This window comes from Salmo trutta, unplaced genomic scaffold (assembly GCF_901001165.1).
Source record: "Salmo trutta unplaced genomic scaffold, fSalTru1.1, whole genome shotgun sequence".
NCBI lineage: Eukaryota > Metazoa > Chordata > Actinopteri > Salmoniformes > Salmonidae > Salmo > Salmo trutta.
In genome coordinates, this window is record NW_021823414.1 from 20716 (window position 1) to 43456 (window position 22741).

The window sequence follows — 22741 nt, forward strand, 5'->3', positions numbered from 1 at the left end:
CAGGGCGGGGCTCCACAGCATTTCACTCACATTTGTGAATTAAAAACATTCAAGTATGATCACATTTACAGTAAAATAAATGCTGCATTAGCTGTTTTCAAAGTATTTATGTCGTTTTGTTAATCGCACAAAGTCTAAGAACTACGAATCCCATATAGCCTATTCCACCTCGCGCTGCAACACTGCCTGGCTGGGGGCTGTGCACACGTGAAGAACTGAGTGAAAGATTCATTTTTAGAAGCGCTGCGAACAAGCATAAAAATTGGTATAATAAAATTGAAACGAACGAGTACTGAAGTGAGACTTTGTCCTTGTGTTTCCTGGCCATTTCCATGGTTTGGTTCAGAGGCTAGGTTGTTTTTCTGTTTGAGTTTCAACTGCTAGAGAAGACACAACGCTTCTACTAGCCAGACTTAATCTCACAGGCACAAACGAGACTCTAGTCGTGTTACCACGGTAACCACAACGCTTCTACTAGCCAGACTCAATCTCACAGGCACAAACGAGACTCTAGTCACGTTACCACGGTAACCACAACGCTTCTACTAGCCAGACTCAATCTCACAGGCACAAACGAGACTCTAGTCGTGTTACCACGGTAACCACAACGCTTCTACTAGCCAGACTCAATCTCACAGGCACAAACGAGACTCTAGTCGCGTTACCACGGTAACCACAACGCTTCTACTAGCCAGACTCAATCTCACAGGCACAAACGAGACTCTAGTCGCGTTACCACGGTAACCACAACGCTTCTACTAGCCAGACTCAATCTCACAGGCACAAACGAGACTCTAGTCGCGTTACCACGGTAACCACAACGCTTCTACTAGCCAAACTCAATCTCACAGGCACAAACGAGACTCTAGTCGCATTACCACGGTAACCACAACGCTTCTACTAGCCAGACTCAATCTCACAGGCACAAACGAGACTCTAGTCGTGTTACCATGGTAACCACAACGCTTCTACTAGCCAGACTCAATCTCACAAACTTGAACCCATAGTCTAGACCTAGACTAAAAAAAAAATTGAGACCTAAATTATAGTCCTAAAAATGCTTTCCAGTTTCACTGACTCACCTAATGATGCTCAGATCACTCACTAGTGATGGCCGATGTGTTCGTGCCAAAAGCCTCTCTCTCTCTTTACTATGTAAAACAATATTTGGAAGTTGATCAAATATTTTGTCAGCCTACAGCAGACAGATTAGAGTCTTCTGTTTTCTGCAGGAGACATTTGCTTTCCAACCTGTGTTTTCCTGCGATTTGTATTTGAAATCTTGTGAAAGGCCTGTTTTGTCTGCATGCTGTCGTTCACTGACAGATTTGCAGAACAGTCCTGACTGTAGGCCTTGTTATTGGGCTACAATCCACAGCCAGGCAGTTTTTAAAAGAAGCTATTGATCCTCTGTGGCTAAATGATAGGCCTTCTCATGGTGTAGTAGGACATTCTGAATGATTTCATTTCTTTCTGAACAGACAGCAGTAATTCTGTAATTTTGCCAAATGTATTTAAATTTATCAGGGGTTCTGCAGCCCCTCCAGAACCCTTCAAGCGCTTATAATTCTGTAACTAGATAAATGATGAAGTGCAACGCAGGAGAGACGGGAGTTGCAGGCTCATGTCTATCAGAGCAGAGAGGGAGAGAGAACATAGAAAGTTCATCTCATTCTAGTTCTGTGAGAGATACAGGCTTGCTTCTCACACAGCCATGGCAACGCATTGGTCTCAAACATAGGTTACAATGTCACGCCAACTCGAATCCAACCAGAATCAACTCTTAGAATATCAGACCCAAGCTGTAAGTCTACTTTTTCACACTACGTTTTTATTTTTTTTGTTTACAAAGGAACGAAGAGGCAAGAACTTTGATCGCTTCTATTATGATTTTTACATTGCAAAAAGTAACTATGTTTCATGCCAGGAGAGGTACTGGATCTGGCCAAATAGGTTCCGGAACAAAACAGTCCAGAACTAATCACTGACCACATTACTTCTTACTAGTAATACATTATACCTTTTATGGAACATTACAGAGCACACTCATCTGTTATTTTGTGTTGTGCTGGTTTAATTTTAGCTGATTTGGGGGGGGGGGTGGCTGGTAAAAATCATCTGAGTGGCTGGTAGACCAAAAATTACTTTTTTTGCAATGATAAAAACAATATGAATAATAATAATATGAATAATGATAATAATATGAATAATGATAATAATACTAATACTACTAATAATAATATGAATAATGATAATAAAATAATATGAATAATAATATGAATAATGATAATAATATGAATAATATGAATAATGATAATAATAATAATAATATGAATAATAATATGAATAATGATAATAATAATAACATGAATAATGATCATATGAATAATAATATGAATAATGATAATAATAATATGATTAACGATAATAATATGAATAATGATAATAATATGAATAATGATAATAATAATATGAATAATGATAATATGAATAATGATAATATGAATATGAATAATGATAATAATAATATGAATAATGATAATATGAATATGAATAATGATAATAATAATATGAATAATAATATGAATAATGATAATAATAATAATATGAATAATGATAATAATATGAATAATGATAATAATATGAATAATGATAATAATAATATGAATAATGATAATAATATGAATAATAATATGAATAATGATAATAATAATAATATGAATAATGATAATAATAATAATATGAATAATGATAATAATATGAATAATGATAATAATGATAATATGAATAATGATAATAATAATATGAATAATGATAATAATAATATGAATAATGATAATAATGATATGAATAATGATATGAACAATGATAATAATAATAATAATAATATTACATTGTACTTGTAACATGCTTTTCAAAAATAGTCCTTTATCCATCATTTGAGAAATTTGCTCCCTGACTGTGTAGCTTTAATTTCGGGGATTATTAGCTAGCTGGACACAGTCAAGATACTGTATGAATGTTTCCTAAATATTTGAGGCTACTCAAACCACCATGGGCCGGATTGTGTGTTTGTGTGTGTGTCCTCCTACCCTTGTTGTCGTGCCAGACGCGGATCTTCCAGACGCTGCCCAGGCTAGTTTCCGTGGCAATGTGGAAGATGTCCAGTCCGTTACGTGCGAAGGCCCCGGGGCTGTCCAGGTGGCGATGTCCGCTACGCCCCTCACAGCCGTACACACTGATGCCTACATGTGCTGACGTGCCTAGCAGACAGGGGGAGGAGTTAGATATACACATCATATAATAACTACAAACGTCTTGAGACAGGTGATGGATGGGTATGTACTGTAGTCTTGGAGACAGGTGATGGATGGGTATGTACTGTAGTCTTGGAGACGGGTGATGGATGGGTATGTACTGTAGTCTTGGAGACAGGTGATGGATGGGTATGTACTGTCGTCTTGGAGACGGGTGATGGATGGGTATGTACTGTAGTCTTGGAGACAGGTGATGGATGGGTATGTACTGTAGTCTTGGAGACAGGTGATGGATGGGTATGTACTGTAGTCTTGGAGACAGGTGATGGATGGGTATGTACTGTAGTCTTGGAGACAGGTGATGGATGGGTATGTACTGTAGTCTTGGAGACAGGTGATGGATGGGTATGTACTGTCGTCTTGGAGACAGGTGATGGATGGGTATGTCCTGTCGTCTTGGAGACAGGTGATGGATGGGTATGTACTGTAGTCTTGGAGACAGGTGATGGATGGGTATGTACTGTCGTCTTGGAGACAGGTGATGGATGGGTATGTACTGTCGTCTTGGAGACAGGTGATGGATGGGTATGTACTGTCGTCTTGGAGACAGGTGATGGATGGGTATGTACTGTCGTCTTGGAGACAGGTGATGGATGGGTATGTACTGTCGTCTTGGAGACGGGTGATGGATGGGTATGTACTGTCGTCTTGGAGACAGGTGATGGATGGGTATGTACTGTCGTCTTGGAGACAGGTGATGGATGGGTATGTACTGTAGTCTTGGAGACGGGTGATGGATGGGTATGTACTGTCATCTTGGAGACAGGTGATGGATGGGTATGTACTGTCGTCTTGGAGACAGGTGATGGATGGGTATGTAATGTCGTCTTGGAGATAGGTGATGGATGGGTATGTACTGTCGTCTTGGAGACAGGTGATGAATGGGTATGTACTGTCGTCTTGGAGACAGGTGATGGATGGGTATGTACTGTCGTCTTGGAGACAGGTGATGGATGGGTATGTACTGTCGTCTTGGAGACAGGTGATGAATGGGTATGTAATGTCGTCTTGGAGACAGGTGATGGATGGGTATGTACTGTCGTCTTGGAGATAGGTGATGGATGGGTATGTACTGTCGTCTTGGAGACAGGTGATGAATGGGTATGTACTGTCGTCTTGAAAACCTTTCATTATGTTCCCTTGATCTTTGGGGATTTGAGCCTGGGTTGTTGTCTGAAGGGGTTGCTGTCTGAGGGTTGCTGTCTGAGGGGGTTGCTGTCTGAGGGGTTGCTGTCTGAGGGGGTTGCTGTCTGAGGGGGTTGCTGTCTGACGGGGTTGCTGTCTGAGGGGTTGCTGTCTGAGGGGGTTGCTGTCTGAGGGGGTTGCTGTCTGAGAGGTTGCTGTCTGAGGGGTTGCTGTCTGAGGGGGTTGCTGTCTGAGGGCTGCAGTCTGAGAGGTTGCTGTCTGAGGGTTGCTGTCTGAGGGGGTGCTGTCTGAGGGGATGCTGTCTGAGGGGGTTGCTGTCTGAGGGGGTTGCTGTCTGAGGGGTTGCTGTCTGAGGGGTTGCTGTTTGAGGGCTGCAGATCTGAGAGGTTGCTGTCTGAGGGTTGCAGTCTGAGGGTTGCTGTCTGAGGGGGTTGCTGTCTGAGGGTTGCTGTCTGAGGGGGTTGCTCTCTGAGGGGGTTGCTGTCTGAGGGTTGCTGTCTGAGGGGGTTTCTGTCTGAGGGGGTTGCTGTCTGAGGGGGTTGCTGTCTGAGGGTTGCTGTCTGAGGGGGTTGCTGTCTGAGGGGTTGCTGTCTGAGGGGTTGCTGTCTGAGGGGGTTGCTGTCTGAGGGTTGCTGTCTGAGGGGGTTGAGTATTAGTGCGATATGTGATACGTTTCTGCCCTTTGTGAATACAATTTGATTGATTGATTAAAAGTCTAATTTCTTTCCATTTGAATCCGTAACCTTTGCCTTCTCACCTGCCCCACGGCTGAAGCCGGTCTTGACCTGCACCTCGTACTTGAATGTTCCGTCGTGTCCACAGAGCGGCACCGTCCCCGCCCTCCTCAGGTCCAGCTGGTCAAGTTTATGTAAGATGGCCGCCGCCACGGCGTAACACAGCAACCCCACCACACACGTCAACAACACCACCAGGCTGGGACCCCCCCGCTCCTAAAGGACGAGAGGAGAGTGTGAGAAAATGTGTGTGTGTGAAAGTCAGCTGATTTCACAGTATGGCATCGTAACATTACCGTGTGTCAAAATAAATCACATTTTATTGGTCACATACACATGGTTAGCAGATGTTATTGGTCACATACACATGGTTAGCAGATGTTATTGGTCACATACACATGGTTAGCAGATGTTATTGGTCACATACACATGGTTAGCAGATGTTATTGGTCACATTAACATGGTTAGCAGATGTTATTGGTCACATACACATGGTTAGCAGATGTTAATGGTCACATACACATGGTTAGCAGATGTTATTGGTCACATACACATGGTTAGCAGATGTTAATGGTCACATACACATGGTTAGCAGATGTTATTGGTCACATACACATGGTTAGCAGATGTTATTGGTCACATACACATGGTTAGCAGATGTTAATGGTCACATACACATGGTTAGCAGATGTTATTGGTCACATACACATGGTTAGCAGATGTTATTGGTCACATACACATGGTTAGCAGATGTTAATGGTCACATACACATGGTTAGCAGATGTTATTGGTCACATACACATGGTTAGCAGATGTTATTGGTCACATACACATGGTTAGCAGATGTTATTGGTCACATACACATGGTTAGCAGATGTTATTGGTCACATACACATGGTTAGCAGATGTTAATGGTCACATACACATGGTTAGCAGATGTTATTGGTCACATACACATGGTTAGCAGATGTTATTGGTCACATACACATGGTTAGCAGATGTTATTGGTCACATACACATGGTTAGCAGATGTTAATGGTCACATACACATGGTTAGCAGATGTTAATGGTCACATACACATGGTTAGCAGATGTTATTGGTCACATACACATGGTTAGCAGATGTTATTGGTCACATACACATGGTTAGCAGATGTTATTGGTCACATACACATGGTTAGCAGATGTTAATGGTCACATACACATGGTTAGCAGATGTTATTGGTCACATACACATGGTTAGCAGATGTTAATGGTCACATACACATGGTTAGCAGATGTTATTGGTCACATACACATGGTTAGCAGATGTTAATGCGAGTGTAGTGAAATGCTTGTGCTTCTAGTTCTGACAGTGCAGTAATATCTAACAAGTAATCTACCAATTCCACAACAACTACCTTACAAGTGTAAAGGAATTAATATGTACGTGTAGCGGCAAAGGCAAGATGCAATAGATGGTATAAAATGAGATGAGTAATGTAAGATATGTAAACATTACTAAAGTGGCATTATTTAAAGTGCTAGTCACTTTAAATAATGGCACTTTAGTAATGTTTACATATGATCCATTTATTAAAGTGGCCAATGATTTGATGTTGGCAGCAGCCTCTCAGTGTTAGTGATGGCTGTTTAACAGTCTGACGGCCTTGAGATAGAAGCTGTTTTTCAGTCTCTCGGTTCCAGCTTTGATGCACCTGTACTGACCTCGCCTTCTGGATGGTAGCAGGGTGAACAGGCAGTGGCTCGGGTGGTTGTTGTCCTTGATGATCTTTTTGGCCTTCCTGTGACATCGGGTGGTGTAGGTGTCCTGGAGAGCAGGTAGTTTGCACCCGGTGATGCGTTGTGCAGACCTCACTACCCTTTGGAGAGCCTTCCGGTTATGGGCGGAGCAGCTGCCGTACCAGGCGGTGATATAGCCCGACAGAATGCTCTCAATTTGTAAAGGTTTGTGAAGGTTTTAGGTGACAAGCCAAATTTCTTCAGCCTCCTGAGGTTGAAGAGGCGCTGTTGCACCTTCTTCACCACGCTGTCTGTGTGGGTGGACCATTTCAGTTTGTCCGTGATGTGTACGCCGAGGAACTTAAAACTTCCACCTTCTCCACTACTGTCCCGTCGATGTGGATAGGGGGGTGCTCCCTCTGCTGTTTCCTGAAGTCCACGATCATCTCCTTTGTTTTGTTGACGTTGAGTGAGAGGTTGTTTTCCTGACACCACACTCTGAGGGCCCTCACCTCCTCCCTGTAGGCCGTCTCGTTGTTGTTGGTAATCAAGACCACTATTGTTGTGTCGTCTACAAACTTGATGATTGAGTTGGAGGCGTGCATGGCCACGCAGTCATGGGTGAACAGGGAGTACAGGAGGGAGCTGAGGACGCACCCTTGTGGGAACCCTGTGACGAGGATCAGCGAAGTGGAGGTGTTGTTTCCTACCTTCCACAACTGGGGGCGGCCCGTCAGGAAGTCCAGGACCCAGTTGCACAGGGCGGGGTTCAGACCCAGGGCCCCGAGCTTAACGATGAGCTTAGAGGGTACTATGGTGTTGAATGCTGAGCTGTAGTCAATGAACATCATTCTTACATAGGTATTCCTCTTGTCCAGATGGGTTAGGGCAGTGTGCAGTGTGATGGCGATTGCATCGTCTGTGGACCTGTTGGGGCGGTATACAAACTGAAGTGGGTCTACGGTGGCCGGTAAGGTGGAGGTGATATGATCCTTGACTAGTCTCTCAAAGCACTTCATGATGACAGAAGTGAGTGCTATGGGGCGATAGTCATTTAGTTCAGTTATCTTTGCCTTCTTGGGTACAGGAACAATGCTGGCCATCTTGAAGCATGTGGGGACAGTAGACTGGGATAGGGAGAGATTGAATATGTCCGTAAACACATCAGCCAGCTGGTCTGGGCATGCTCTAAGGGATGCCGTCTGGGCCAGTAGCCTTGGGAGGGTTAACACGTTTAAATGTCTTACTCACATCGGCCACGGAGAAGGAGAGGGGAGGCCTGCAGTCCTTGGTAGCGGGTCGCATCGGGGGCAATGTATTATCCTCAAAGCGGGCGAAGAAGGTGTTTAGTTTGTCTGGAAGCAAGACGTCAGTGTCCGTGACGTGGCTGGTTTTCTTTTTGTAGTCCGTAATTGCCTGTAGACCCTGCCACATACATCTAATGTCTGAGCCGTTGAATTGCGACTCCATTTTGTCCCTATAACAACATATCGTTTGTTTGATTGCCTCGCGGTAGGGAATAACTACACTGTTGGTATTCGGCCATATTCTCAGTCATCTTTCCATGGTTAAATGCGGCGGGTCGCGCTTTCAGTTTTGCGCAACTTCCGCCATCTATCCACAGTTTCTGGTTAGGGTAGATTTTGATAGTCACCGTGGGTACAACATCTCCAATGCACTTCCTTATAAACTCACTCACCGAATCAGCATATAAATCGATGGTATTCTCTGAGGCTGCCAGGAACATTTCCCAGTCCGCGTGATCAAAACAATCTTGAAGCGGGGATTCTGATTGGTCAGACCAGCGTTGAATGGTTCTTGTCACGGGTGCATCCTGTTTGAGTTTCTGCCTATAGGACAGTAGGAGGAAAATGGAGTCGTGGTCGGATTTGCCGAAGGGAGGGCGGGGGAGGGCCTTGTATGCATCGCGGAAGTTGGAGTAGCAGTGATCCAGAGTATTGCCCACACGAGTGCTACAATCAATATGCTGATAGAATTTAGGTAGCCTTGTTCTCAGATTTACTTTGTTAAAATCACCATCTACAATAAATGCAGACTCAGGATATATGGTTTCCAGCTTACATAGAGTCCAGTGAAGTTCCTTGAGGGCCGTTGTGGTATTCGCTTGAGGGGGGCTTTACACGGCTGTGACAATAACCAACGAGAATTCTCTTGGGAGATGATATGGTCGGCATTCGATTGTAAGGAATTCTAAGTCAGGTGAACCAAAGGACTTGAGTTCCTCTATGTTGTTATGATTACACCATGATTCGTTAATCATGAACCTTCTTCCCAGAGAGATGTTTATTTCTGTCAGTGCGACGCATGAAGAATCCCAGTGGCTGTACAGACACCAACAACATATCCCGAGAGAGCCATGTTTCCGTGTAACAGAATGTTACAATCTCTGATGTCTCTCTGGAAGGCAACCCTTGCCCTAATTTCGTCTACCTTGTTGTCTAGAGACTAGACATTGGCGAGTAATATACTCCGAAGCGGTGAGAGGCAGCTCCGTCTTCCTCTTCTGCGGCGACGTTGTTTTGGGTCGGCCTCTGGGATTAGATCCAATGTCCTGGCCGGTGAACCGAACAAAGGATCCACTTCGGGAAAGTCGTATTCCTGGTCATAATGTTGATAAGTTGACGTCGCTCTGATATCTAATAGTTCTTCCCGGCTGAATGTAATTAACACTTAAGATTTTCTGGGCTAACAATGTAAGAAATTATATATAAAAAAACAAAATACTGCATAGTTTCCTAAGGATTAGAAGCGAGGCGACCATCTCTGTCGGCGCCATCTGTGTGTGTATTATCAGGTGTGTGTGTGTATTATCAGGTGTGTGTGTGTATTATCAGGTGTGTGTGTGTGTATTATCAGGTGTGTGTATTATCAGGTGTGTGTGTGTATTATCAGGTGTGTCTGTGTGTATTATCAGGTGTGTGTGTGTGTATTATCAGTGTGTGTGTGTTTATCAGGTGTGTGTGTGTGTATTATCAGGTGTGTGTGTGTATTATCAGGTGTGTGTGTATTATCAGGTGTGTGTGTGTGTATTATTAGGTGTGTGTGTGTTTATCAGGTGTGTGTGTATTATCAGGTGTGTGTGTGTGTGTGTGTGTATTATCAGGTGTTTGTGTGTTTATCAGGTGTGTGTGTGTGTGTATTATTAGGTGTGTGTGTGTGTATTATCAGGTGTGTGTATTATTAGGTGTGTGTATTATCAGGTGTGTGTGTGTGTATTATTAGGTGTGTGTATTATCAGGTGTGTGTGTGTGTATTATTAGGTGTGTGTGTGTGTATTATCAGGTGTGTGTATTATCAGGTGTGTGTATTATTAGGTGTGTGTATTATCAGGTGTGTGTGTGTGTGTGTATTATCAGGTGTGTGTATTATCAGGTGTGTGTATTATTAGGTGTGTGTATTATCAGGTGTGTGTGTGTGTATTATTAGGTGTGTGTGTGTATTATCAGGTGTGTGTGTGTATTATCAGGTGTATGTGTGTTATCAGGTGTATCTCTACTTTAAAAATATATATTTAACTAGGCAAGTCAGTTAAGTTAATTATTATTTACAATAATGGCCTAGGAACAGTGGGTTAACTGCATTGTTCAGGGCAGAACAACAGATTTTACCTTGTCAGCTCGGGATTCGATCTAGCAACCTTTCGGTTACTGGCCTAATGCTCTAACCACTAGGCTATCTGCTGCCCCTACTTACAGGCCGTATGAAGGTGACAGCGTCAGGTGGAACGAAGAGACTGGCAGCGAAAGCTGTGAGGTGACGGGTGCTGCAGACGGCCCGGCTGGCATTAGTCTCTGCCAGTGGCACCATGCCGTCTGTACGCCACAGCTTGGCGCTCTCGCTGAAGTACTGGCACAGGGACGCAAACACACCCACCTAGAGAAGGGATGGAATGAGTCAGAGAGATATTTAGAAGGGAAGGGTTTTCAACACAGGTCAACACTTGGTTTCCTTCTTAGAGAGTTTGTCAGTGTGTGTCACCACCCTAGACAGAGGAAGGGATTAAGAACAGATTCTATGAACTACATACGCTCACCGGATAGTTTATTAGGTACACCCATCTAGTACCCAGTCGAACCCCCCCCCCCCCCCCCCCCCCTATTTTCCTCCAGAACAGCCCGAATTCTTCGGGGCATGGATTCTACAAGGTGTCGGGGACGTTCCACAGGGATGCTGGTTCATGCTGACGCGATGGCGTTACACAGTTGCTGCAGATTGGACGGTGGTACATTCCTGTTGCCAACAGCCCGCTCCATCTCATCCCAGAGATGTTCTATTGGGTTTGGTCAGCAACAACGTTCTGATTGGCTGTGGCTTTCCATCGGTGCTCAGTTGGTATCAAGAGACCTAACGTGTGCTAGGAAAACATTCCCCACACCAGTACACCACCGCCACCAGGCAGGATGGGTCCATTGCCCAGTGTTGGTGACGGCCTGCCCACTGGAGCCACTTCTTCTTGTTTATAGCTGATAGGAGTGGAACCCGGTGTGGTCGTCTGCTGTAATAGCCAATCCGGGACAAGGATCGATGAGTTGTGTTTTCCGAGATGCCGCTCTGCACAACACTGTTGTATTGTGTCGTTATTTGTCTGTTTGTGGCCCCGAATGTTCGCTTGCACGATTCTTGCCATTCTCTTTCGACCTCTCTCATCACGGAGCTGTTTTCACCCACAGGACTGCCGCTGACTGGATGTTTTGTGTTTGTCACATCATTCTTGGGAAACCCTAGACTGTAGTGTGTGAAAAGCCCTGGAGGGCGGCCATTTCTGAGGTACTGGATCCGGCGTGCCTGACACCAACGATCATACCACTGCACCACGCTCACAGTCTCTTAGGTCACTCGTTTTGTCCATTTTAATGTTCAATGGAACAGTAACTGAATGCCTCGATGCCTGTCTGCCTGCTTTATATAGCAAGCCCTGGACACGTGACTCACTGTCTGTAGGAGCAATCCATGTTGGTGTACGAGGTGGTGTACCTAATAAAGTGTTCTGTAAGTGTATGTATAATGCTTTATAACGTCCTTTATAATGTACTTAAAATGTGTTATGACACCGACTCAAAGCGCCCATGAATTATACATTTAAGTTTAAACAAACACCCACCTCCAGACGCACCCCCGCGCTGGGGGAGTCAGTGGTACAGCCCGTTGTCACGTTGACATAGTAGTCCAGGGTCGTGTCATGGGACCTGGGCAACGGGAGAAGAGAGAGGGGTGGTTGGTTAGATCTGAGCAAAATGGCTGCCGAAGTTGACATGTATACACAGCATTTACAGTATGAACAAACTCTATGAAGTGTTTCACTGTCTTGATAAGAGGAAGTTCATCTCATGACTTAACATAAGACATCCAGAGGAGAGACCGCTTAGACAGACGAGAGAGACAGAGAGAAACCACTTAGACAGACGAGAGAGACAGAGAGAGACCACTTAGACAGACAGAGAGACCGCATAGACAGACAGAGAGAGACCACTTAGACAGACAGAGAGAGTGACAGAGAGACCACTTAGACAGACGAGAGAGAGACCACTTAGAAAGACAGAGAGACCGCTTAGACAGACGAGAGACAGAGAGAGACCACTTAGACAGACGAGAGAGAGAGAGAGACCGCTTAGACAGACAGACAGAGAGAGACCACTTAGACAGACAGAGAGAGAGAGACCACTTAGACAGACAGAGAGACAGAGAGACCACTTAGACAGACAGAGAGAGAGAGAGACCACTTAGACAGAGAGAGAGAGAGACCACTTAGACAGACAGAGAGAGAGAGAGACCACTTAGACAGACAGAGAGACAGAGAGAGAGAGACCACTTAGACAGACAGAGACCACTTAGACAGACAGAGAGAGAGAGACCACTTAGACAGACAGAGAGAGAGAGAGACCACTTAGACAGACAGCGAGAGAGAGAGAGACCGCTTAGACAGACAGAGAGAAACAGAGAGAGACAGAGAGAGAGAGAGAGACCGCTTAGACAGACAGAGAGAAACAGAGAGAGACAGAGAGAGAGAGAGAGACCGCTTAGACAGACAGAGAGAAACAGAGAGAGAGAGAGAGAGACCGCTTAGACAGACAGAGAGAAACAGAGAGAGACAGAGAGAAACAGAGAGAGACAGAGAGAGAGAGAGAGAGAGAGAGAAAAATAAAGAGAGAAAGAGAGATACAATGAAGCAATAAGGCCCGAGGGCAGTACCTGGATCCAGTAATATTCATAGTAGGGTGACGACCACTGTTCTCTCTAAGTGCTTTCTGAGTATATTTCAGTTCTGCTGAGCGAAAACTTGAATGTTGTGAAAATTCTGCGCAACTTCTGGCGAGCGTTTAACAGTGATCACTGAGGCTGTACCAGCTTTAAGTTACAGTTTTAACAGTGATCACTGAGGCTGTACCAGCTTTAAGTTACAGTTTTAACAGTGGTCACTGAGGCTGTACCAGCTTTAAGTTACAGTTTTAACAGTGGTCACTGAGGCTGTACCAGCTTTAAGTTACAGTTTAAACAGTGGTCACTGAGGCTGTACCAGCTTTAAGTTACAGTTTTAACAGTGGTCACTGAGGCTGTACCAGCTTTAAGTTACAGTTTAAACAGTGGTCACTGAGGCTGTACCAGCTTTAACCTGTTTGGTATAGGGGGCAGTATTGAGAATTTTGGAAAGAATATGTTCCCATTTTTAACGGCCTCCTACACCAACTCAGAAGCTAGAATATGCATATTATTGTTCAGGTTTGGATAGAAAACACTCTGAATTTTCTAAAACTGTTTGAATGGTGTCTGTGAGTATAACAGAACTCCTATGGCAGGCAAAACCTGACAAGGCTTCAAGCAGGAAGTACCCTGTCTGACAAGGAGTCGTGCGTCTTACCTCTTTTTATTGAAAAGTAAGGATCTTAGCTGTAACGTGACAATTCCCAGGGCTCCAATAGGCTCTCAGAGCCCGCGAAATAACTGAAGGTTTACGAGGGAACCTCAGGTTGAAATATATTATCGCCTTTTGTAAGTGGATGCTCGGAGGACCTTTCAATGATGCGCGTGCATGAGTCGCTTCTGAGGAGAAATTTTATTCGGCTGTTTAGGCTCAATGCATACTCCCGGTCGGAATATTAACACTTCTCTATGACATAAATGGCATAAAAATTGGTTTTAAACAGCGGTTGACATGCTTCGAAGTACGGTAATGGAATATTTAGACATTTTTGACACGCCAATGCGCCATGCGCGACACCGCGAAAAAGCATTCTAGAACTCACGAACAAAACGTCGCTGTTGGAACATAACGATGGATTATTTGGGACCAAACCAACATTTGTTATTGAAGTAGAAGTCCTGGCAGTGTATTCTGATGAAGAACAAGCAAGGTAAGAACATCTTTCTTATAGGAAATGTGATTTTGGTGGATGCTGACCTGGGTGGGTATCTAAATAGCTAGCCCTGTAATGCCGGGCTATGTACTTAGATTATTGCAAAATGTGCTTCATCCGAAAAGCTATTTTAAAATCGGACATATCGAGTGCATAGAGGGGTAATGTATCTATAATTCTTAAAATAATTGTTATGCTTTTTGTGAACGTTTATCGTGAGTAATTTAGCAAACTGTTAGTAAATTCACCGGAAGTTTGCGGTGGTTATGCTTTTTCTGAACGTCACATGCTAATGCAAAAAGCTGGTTTTTGATATAAATATGAACTTGATTGAACAGACATGCATGTATTGTATAACACAATGTCCTAGGTGTGTCATCTGATGAAGATTATAAAAGGTTAGTGCTGCATTTAGCTGTGGTTTGGGTTTATGTGACATGATATGCTAGCTTGAAAAATGGCTGTGTGATTATTTCTGGCTGGGTACTCTGCTGACATAATCTAATGTTTTGCTTTTGTTGTAAAGCCTTTTTGAAATCGGACAGTGGGGTTAGATTAACGAGATTCTTGTCTTTAAATAGCTGTGAAATAGTCATATGTTTGAGAAATTGAAGTTATAGCATTTCTAACGATTCAAAAATCGCGCCACTGGATTTCAGTGGCTGTTACGTAGGTGGGACGAGTTCGTCCCACATGTACTAGAGAGGTTTTAAGTTACAGTTTTAACAGTGGTCACTGAGGCTGTACCAGCTTTAAGTTACAGTTTTAACAGTGGTCACTGAGGCTGTACCAGCTTTAAGTTACAGTTATAACAGTGGTCACTGAGGCTGTACCAGCGTTAAGTTACAGTTTAAACAGTGATCACTGAGGCTGTACCAGCTTTAAGTTACAGTTTTAACAGTGGTCACTGAGGCTGTACCAGCGTTAAGTTACAGTTTAAACAGTGATCACTGAGGCTGTACCAGCTTTAAGTTACAGTTTTAACAGTGGTCACTGAGGCTGTACCAGCTTTAAGTTACAGTTTTAACAGTGGTCACTGAGGCTGTACCAGCTTTAAGTTACAGTTTTAACAGTGGTCACTGGGGCTGTACCAGCTTTAAGTTACAGTTTTAACAGTGATCACTGAGGCTGTACCAGCTTTAAGTTACAGTTTTAACAGTGGTCACTGAGGCTGTACCAGCTTTAAGTTACAGTTTTAACAGTGATCACTGAGGCTGTACCAGCTTTAAGTTACAGTTTAAACAGTGGTCACTGAGGCTGTACCAGCTATAAGTTACAGTTTTAACAGTGGTCACTGAGGCTGTACCAGCTATAAGTTACAGTTTTAACAGTGATCACTGAGGCTGTACCAGCTTTAAGTTACAGTTTTAACAGTGATCACTGAGGCTGTACCAGCTTTAAGTTACAGTTTAAACAGTGATCACTGAGGCTGTACCAGCTTTAAGTTACAGTTTTAACAGTGATCACTGAGGCTGTACCAGCTTTAAGTTACAGTTTTAACAGTGATCACTGAGGCTGTACCAGCTTTAAGTTACAGTTTTAACAGTGGTCACTGAGGCTGTACCAGCTTTAAGTTACAGTTTTAACAGTGGTCACTGAGGCTGTACCAGCTATAAGTTACAGTTTTAACAGTGATCACTGAGGCTGTACCAGCTTTAAGTTACAGTTTAAACAGTGATCACTGAGGCTGTACCAGCTATAAGTTACAGTTTTAACAGTGGTCACTGAGGCTGTACCAGCTTTAAGTTACAGTTTAAACAGTGGTCACTGAAGCTGTACCAGCTATAAGTTACAGTTTTAACAGTGATCACTGAGGCTGTACCAGCTTTAAGTTACAGTTTAAACAGTGATCACTGAGGCTGTACCAGCTATAAGTTACAGTTTAACAGTGGTCACTGAGGCTGTACCAGCTTTAAGTTACAGTTTTAACAGTGGTCACTGAGGCTGTACCAGCTTTAAGTTACAGTTTTAACAGTGATCACTGAGGCTGTACCAGCTTTAAGTTACAGTTTAAACAGTGATCACTGAGGCTGTACCAGCTATAAGTTACAGTTTTAACAGTGGTCACTGAGGCTGTACCAGCTTTAAGTTACAGTTTTAACAGTGGTCACTGAGGCTGTACCAGCTTTAAGTTACAGTTTTAACAGTGATCACTGAGGCTGTACCAGCTTTAAGTTACAGTTTAAACAGTGATCACTGAGGCTGTACCAGCATTAAGTTACAGTTTAAACAGTGGTCACTGAGGCTGTACCAGCTTTAAGTTACAGTTTAAACAGTGGTCACTGAGGCTGTACCAGCTTTAAGTTACAGTTTTAACAGTGGTCACTGAGGCTGTACCAGCATTAAGTTACAGTTTAAACAGTGGTCACTGAGGCTGTACCAGCTTTAAGTTACAGTTTTAACAGTGGTCACTGAGGCTGTACCAGCATTAAGTTACAGTTTTAACAGTGATCACTGAGGCTGTACCAGCTTTAAGTTACAGTTATAACAGTGGTCACTGAGGCTGTACCAGCATTAAGTTACAGTTATAACAGTGGTCACTGAGGCTGTACCAGCATTAAGTTACAGTTTTAACAGTGGTCACTGAGGCTGTACCAGCTTTAAGTTACAGTTTTAACAGTGATCACTGAGGCTGTACCAGCTATAAGTTACAGTTTTAACAGTGATCACTGAGGCTGTACCAGCTTTAAGTTACAGTTTAAACAGTGATCACTGAGGCTGTACCAGCTTTAAGTTACAGTTATAACAGTGGTCACTGAGGCTGTACCAGCATTAAGTTACAGTTATAACAGTGGTCACTGAGGCTGTACCAGCATTAAGTTACAGTTTTAACAGTGATCACTGAGGCTGTACCAGCTTTAAGTTACAGTTTAAACAGTGGTCACTGAGGCTGTACCAGCTATAAGTTACAGTTTTAACAGTGATCACTGAGGCTGTACCAGCTTTAAGTTACAGTTTAAACAGTGATCACTGAGGCTGTACCAGCTTTAAGTTACAGTTTTAACAGTGATCACTGAGGCTGTACCAGCTTTAAGTTACAGTTTAAACAGTGGTCACTGAGGCTGTACCAGCTATAAGTTACAGTTTTAACAGTGATCACTGAGGCTGTACCAGCTTTAAGTTACAGTTATAACAGTGGTCACTGAGGCTGTACCAGCATTAAGTTACAGTTATAACAGTGGTCACTGAGGCTGTACCAGCATTAAGTTACAGTTTTAACAGTGGTCACTGAGGCTGTACCAGCTTTAAGTTACAGTTTTAACAGTGATCACTGAGGCTGTACCAGCTATAAGTTACAGTTTTAACAGTGATCACTGAGGCTGTACCAGCTTTAAGTTACAGTTTAAACAGTGATCACTGAGGCTGTACCAGCTTTAAGTTACAGTTATAACAGTGGTCACTGAGGCTGTACCAGCATTAAGTTACAGTTATAACAGTGGTCACTGAGGCTGTACCAGCATTAAGTTACAGTTTTAACAGTGATCACTGAGGCTGTACCAGCTTTAAGTTACAGTTTAAACAGTGGTCACTGAGGCTGTACCAGCTATAAGTTACAGTTTTAACAGTGATCACTGAGGCTGTACCAGCTTTAAGTTACAGTTTAAACAGTGGTCACTGAGGCTGTACCAGCATTAAGTTACAGTTTTAACAGTGATCACTGAGGCTGTACCAGCTTTAAGTTACAGTTTAAACAGTGGTCACTGAGGCTGTACCAGCTATAAGTTACAGTTTTAACAGTGATCACTGAGGCTGTACCAGCTTTAAGTTACAGTTTAAACAGTGATCACTGAGGCTGTACCAGCTTTAAGTTACAGTTTTAACAGTGATCACTGAGGCTGTACCAGCTTTAAGTTACAGTTTTAACAGTGATCACTGAGGCTGTACCAGCTTTAAGTTACAGTTTTAACAGTGGTCACTGAGGCTGTACCAGCTATAAGTTTCAGTTTTAACAGTGATCACTGAGGCTGTACCAGCTTTAAGTTACAGTTTTAACAGTGATCACTGAGGCTGTACCAGCTTTAAGTTACAGTTTTAACAGTGATCACTGAGGCTGTACCAGCTTTAAGTTACAGTTTAAACAGTGATCACTGAGGCTGTACCAGCTTTAAGTTACAGTTTTAACAGTGATCACTGAGGCTGTACCAGCTTTAAGTTACAGTTTAAACAGTGATCACTGAGGCTGTACCAGCTTTAAGTTACAGTTTTAACAGTGATCACTGAGGCTGTACCAGCTTTAAGTTACAGTTATAACAGTGATCACTGAGGCTGTACCAGCTTTAAGTTACAGTTTTAACAGTGGTCACTGAGGCTGTACCAGCTTTAAGTTACAGTTTTAACAGTGATCACTGAGGCTGTACCAACTTTAAGTTACAGTTTTAACAGTGATCACTGAGGCTGTACCAACTTTAAGTTTACCCCAGCTTTATTAAGTTTAACAGTGATCACTGAGGCTGTACCAGCTTTAAGTTACAGTTTTAACAGTGATCACTGAGGCTGTACCAGCTTTAAGTTACAGTTTTAACAGTGATCACTGAGGCTGTACCAGCTTTAAGTTACAGTTTTAACAGTGATCACTGAGGCTGTACCAGCTTTCAGTTACAGTTTTAACAGTGATCACTGAGGCTGTACCAGCTTTAAGTTACAGTTTTAACAGTGATCACTGAGGCTGTACCAGCTTTCAGTTACAGTTTTAACAGTGATCACTGAGGCTGTACCAGCTTTAAGTTACAGTTTTAACAGTAGCCAGGTAGGCTACTGTGGCTATTTGATCATAATGTAGACCTACCAGTTTGGTCTACCATCAAAAACAATGGAGAAAATGGATCCCATAACATTTTAACATGGAAATAGCTGTCATTCAGCCTACAGTAGCAGCCAATGTGTGGTGTTCAGACTTTTGAAAAAAACATTCAGGGCTTGACATTAACCTGTTTATCCACTTGTCCTTCAGACAAGGAGGTGACTGAACATGTTGTTGAGTCGTTTGATGCAAGAAACCACTTTATTCCCGTACCATTATTACAGAGAATCAGACAAATGATGCTACCCTCTGCTTATTGGCTACTTAGCTTATTCAAGCCTGTCTCAAAATACATCACAAATACAACACTGCCCCTTTAAGACAAAAAAAAGCTCTTTACCTGACTCCCTTTTTAAAGATGTCTAGAAATGCACGTGTTGTGTCTTGTAGGAAGCAACCACTCCCCCATTGCTGAGTAAAACATATCTATAACTGGGCTAATAATTCACCAACTAGCAAAAGATATGAACAAACGTGGCTACATGCAGCTCTCGCTTTGATCTCAAAACAAGCTCATCTAATCACGACCGCTGATTCTGTAAAGACAGTCACGTTCAAAGTGAATGGTACATATATGGCAGTGGTTTATTTGCAGATAGGCCTAGTGCAGCTCTGATTGGTTATGCTGCACCCGTCTGTGCAGAGTACGGCTGAGTAGTGTGTCAATGCAATAGAATCCTACTCTGATGCGTTCTGTCTACAACAAAGTCTCTTTCACAGTTAGTTTTGCATACTAAGTCTTGCACAGTTCAGTTTGTTTCGGTATGTTACATTGAAAGTGGCTAACATTGCGTTGATTCGAGCATAATTCTCACAGGGAAACGTTGTTAGTGTTAACGGGGAAAACTAGAACGTTTTAGTTGAGGTTCTGTCTCGTGCTTCTCTGTGCAGGCTGATATTAATTCTGCGTGGCGACCACTCACTCTGGGGACAGGAAGAAGGTGTACTTCCTGTGGTCCAGATCCCGCCCCCTGGTCATGCTGAGTGTGATGCGTTTCCTGTCTGTGAAGTTGAACTCGTTGGGCCAGTTGGAGGAGTGGAGGTAGGCCATGATGGAGGGGTCCCCGTCTGGAGAGGAGTAGGGGACAGGGGTGAGCTTACCTCCTCTTTGTACATCCCCTAAATACTGCCCCTGTACACTATTCAATTCAGTACAACTTTATTCATATCCCAAAAATGTCAATTACTTATTCGACTTGATTTGGCAATTGAAAAATACAATTTAGTCACACATACCCTGCTAACTTACTATAAAGAGCTACAGCTAAAGTGGGAATAGGTATATTATTGTGATTCTGTTCCTATTGTGATTCTGTTCCTATTGTGATGCTGTTCCTATTGTGATGCTGTTCCTATTGTGATGCTGTTCCTATTGTGATGCTGTTCCTATTGTGATGCTGTTCCTATTGTGATTCTGTTCCTATTGTGATTCTGTTTCTATTGTGATTCTGTTTCTATTGTGATGCTGTTCCTATTGTGATTCTGTTCCTATTGTGATTCTGTTTCTATTGTGATTCTGTTTCTATTGTGATTCTGTTCCTATTGTGATTCTGTTTCTATTGTGATTCTATTCCTATTGTGATTATGTTTCTATAGTGATTCTATTGAGATTGTATTTATATTTTGATGTTATGTATATTGTGATTCTATTATGATTCTATTTATATTGTGATTCTAGTGTGATTCTATTTATATTGTGATTCTATTGTGATTCTGTTTATATTGTGATTCTATTTATATTGTGATTATAGTGTGATTCTATTTATATTGTGATTCTATTGTGATTTTATTTCTATTGTGATTCTGTTTCTATTGTGGTTCTATTTATATTGTGATTCTGTTTCTATTGTGATTCTAGTGTGATTCTATTTCTATTGTGATTCTACTGTGATTCTATTTCTATTGTGATTCTGTTCCTATTGTGATTCTATTTATATTGTGATTATATTCCTATTGTGATTATATTCCTATTGTGATTCTGTTCCTATTGTGATTCTGTTTCTATAGTGATTCTATTGAGATTGTATTTATATTTTGATGTTATTTATATTGTGATTCTATTATGATTCTATTTATATTGTGATTCTACTGTGATTTTATTTCTATTGTGATTCTGTTTCTATTGTGATTCTATTTCTATTGTGATTCTATTCCTATGATTCTTACCGTCCAGGGTGGTGAAGTTGAGTTGGATGAACAGTCCGGCCTGCTGGTTGGAGTTACCGGCGCTGACCCGTACGATGACAGAGTCACACCGGCTCACGTTAATGGCCCCGGCTACAGGGACTCCTGTCACCCCTTCCCCATTGCTGTCGGTGGCGCTGCCATTGTTCACGGCAACGGTGATGGCTTGGTTGTCGTCCAGGTCTGAGATTGGGATCTGGGAACCGTTCTCTGCCCGGAACTCCATGGAGGCCACCTAGATTAGATTATGAGTGATTACAATGTAGGATTAGAATAGATTAGAAGACATTGATATCACATCATGAATCCTCATTAATAGAAAAAGACATCCAGAACCGACAGTAACAAAATAAAGAAGAAACAAGTCCATACCATTCGTAACTGACTGAGTAGTTAACCACATACCGCGTTACTGAGACTGAGTAGTTAACCACATACCTCGGTACTGACTGAGTTAGTTAACCACATACCGCGGTACTTGAACTGATTAGTTAACCCACATACCTCGGTACTGACTGAGTAGTGTTAACCAGCATACCTCAGGTACGGACCTGAATAGTTACGGCGGGGGCGAGCAAGACCGCGGTACTGACCTGAGTAGTTAACCACATACCTCGGGTAACTGACTTGTGTTATTAACCACATACCTCGGGACTGACCGAGTATTAACCAAAGCCTCGGTACTGACTTGAGTAGTAACCACAGTTACCTCGTAAGAACTTGAGTAGTTTAACCACATACCCGCGGTATGACTGAGTATTAACCACATACCGTCGGTAACTGACTGTAGTAGTTTAAACCACATAACCATCGGTACTGACTGAGTAGTTAACCACATACCTCGGTACTGACTGAGTAGTTAACCACATCCTCGGACTGACTGAGTAGTTAACCACATACCTCGGTACTGACTGAGTAGTTAACCACATACCTCGGTACTGACTGAGTAGTTAACCACATACCTCGGTACTGACTGTGTAGTTAACCACATACCTCGGTACTGACTGTGTAGTTAACCACATACCTCGGTACTGACTGAGTAGTTAACCACATACCTCGGTACTGACTAAGTAGTTAACCACATACCTCGGTACTGACTGAGTAGTTAACCACATACCTCGGTACTGACTGAGTAGTTAACCACATACCTCGGTACTGACTGTGTAGTTAACCACATACCTCGGTACTGACTGAGTAGTTAACCACATACCTCGGTACTGACTGAGTAGTTAACCACATACCTCGGTACTGACTGAGTAGTTAACCACATACCTCGGTACTGACTGAGTAGTTAACCACATACCTCGGTACTGACTGAGTAGTTAACCACATACCTCGGTACTGACTGAGTAGTTAACCACATACCTCGGTACTGACTGAGTAGTTAACCACATACCTCGGTACTGACTGAGTAGTTAGCCACATACCTCGGTACTGACTGAGTAGTTAACCACATACCTCGGT

The 22741-nt window shown here is 42.8% G+C and overlaps 1 protein-coding gene across 1 annotated transcript in view; it reads right to left on the reverse strand.

The window, feature by feature from the left end:
* Nucleotides 1-22290, reverse strand: part of LOC115190883 (polycystin-1) — a gene marked incomplete at its 3' end in the record, with an annotated part of 42986 nt that extends 20696 nt beyond the window's left edge. The window contains exons 1-7 of the mRNA XM_029748912.1: nt 22178-22290; nt 21260-21512; nt 20017-20161; nt 12042-12126; nt 10634-10813; nt 5221-5413; nt 3093-3263 (exon numbers count right to left, since the gene is read on the reverse strand). Of these exons, the coding sequence (XP_029604772.1) occupies nt 3093-3263; nt 5221-5413; nt 10634-10813; nt 12042-12126; nt 20017-20161; nt 21260-21512; nt 22178-22237 (1087 nt within the window). The remainder of the gene's footprint in view (nt 1-3092; nt 3264-5220; nt 5414-10633; nt 10814-12041; nt 12127-20016; nt 20162-21259; nt 21513-22177) is intronic.
* Between the last annotated feature and the right edge of the window lie 451 nt (nt 22291-22741).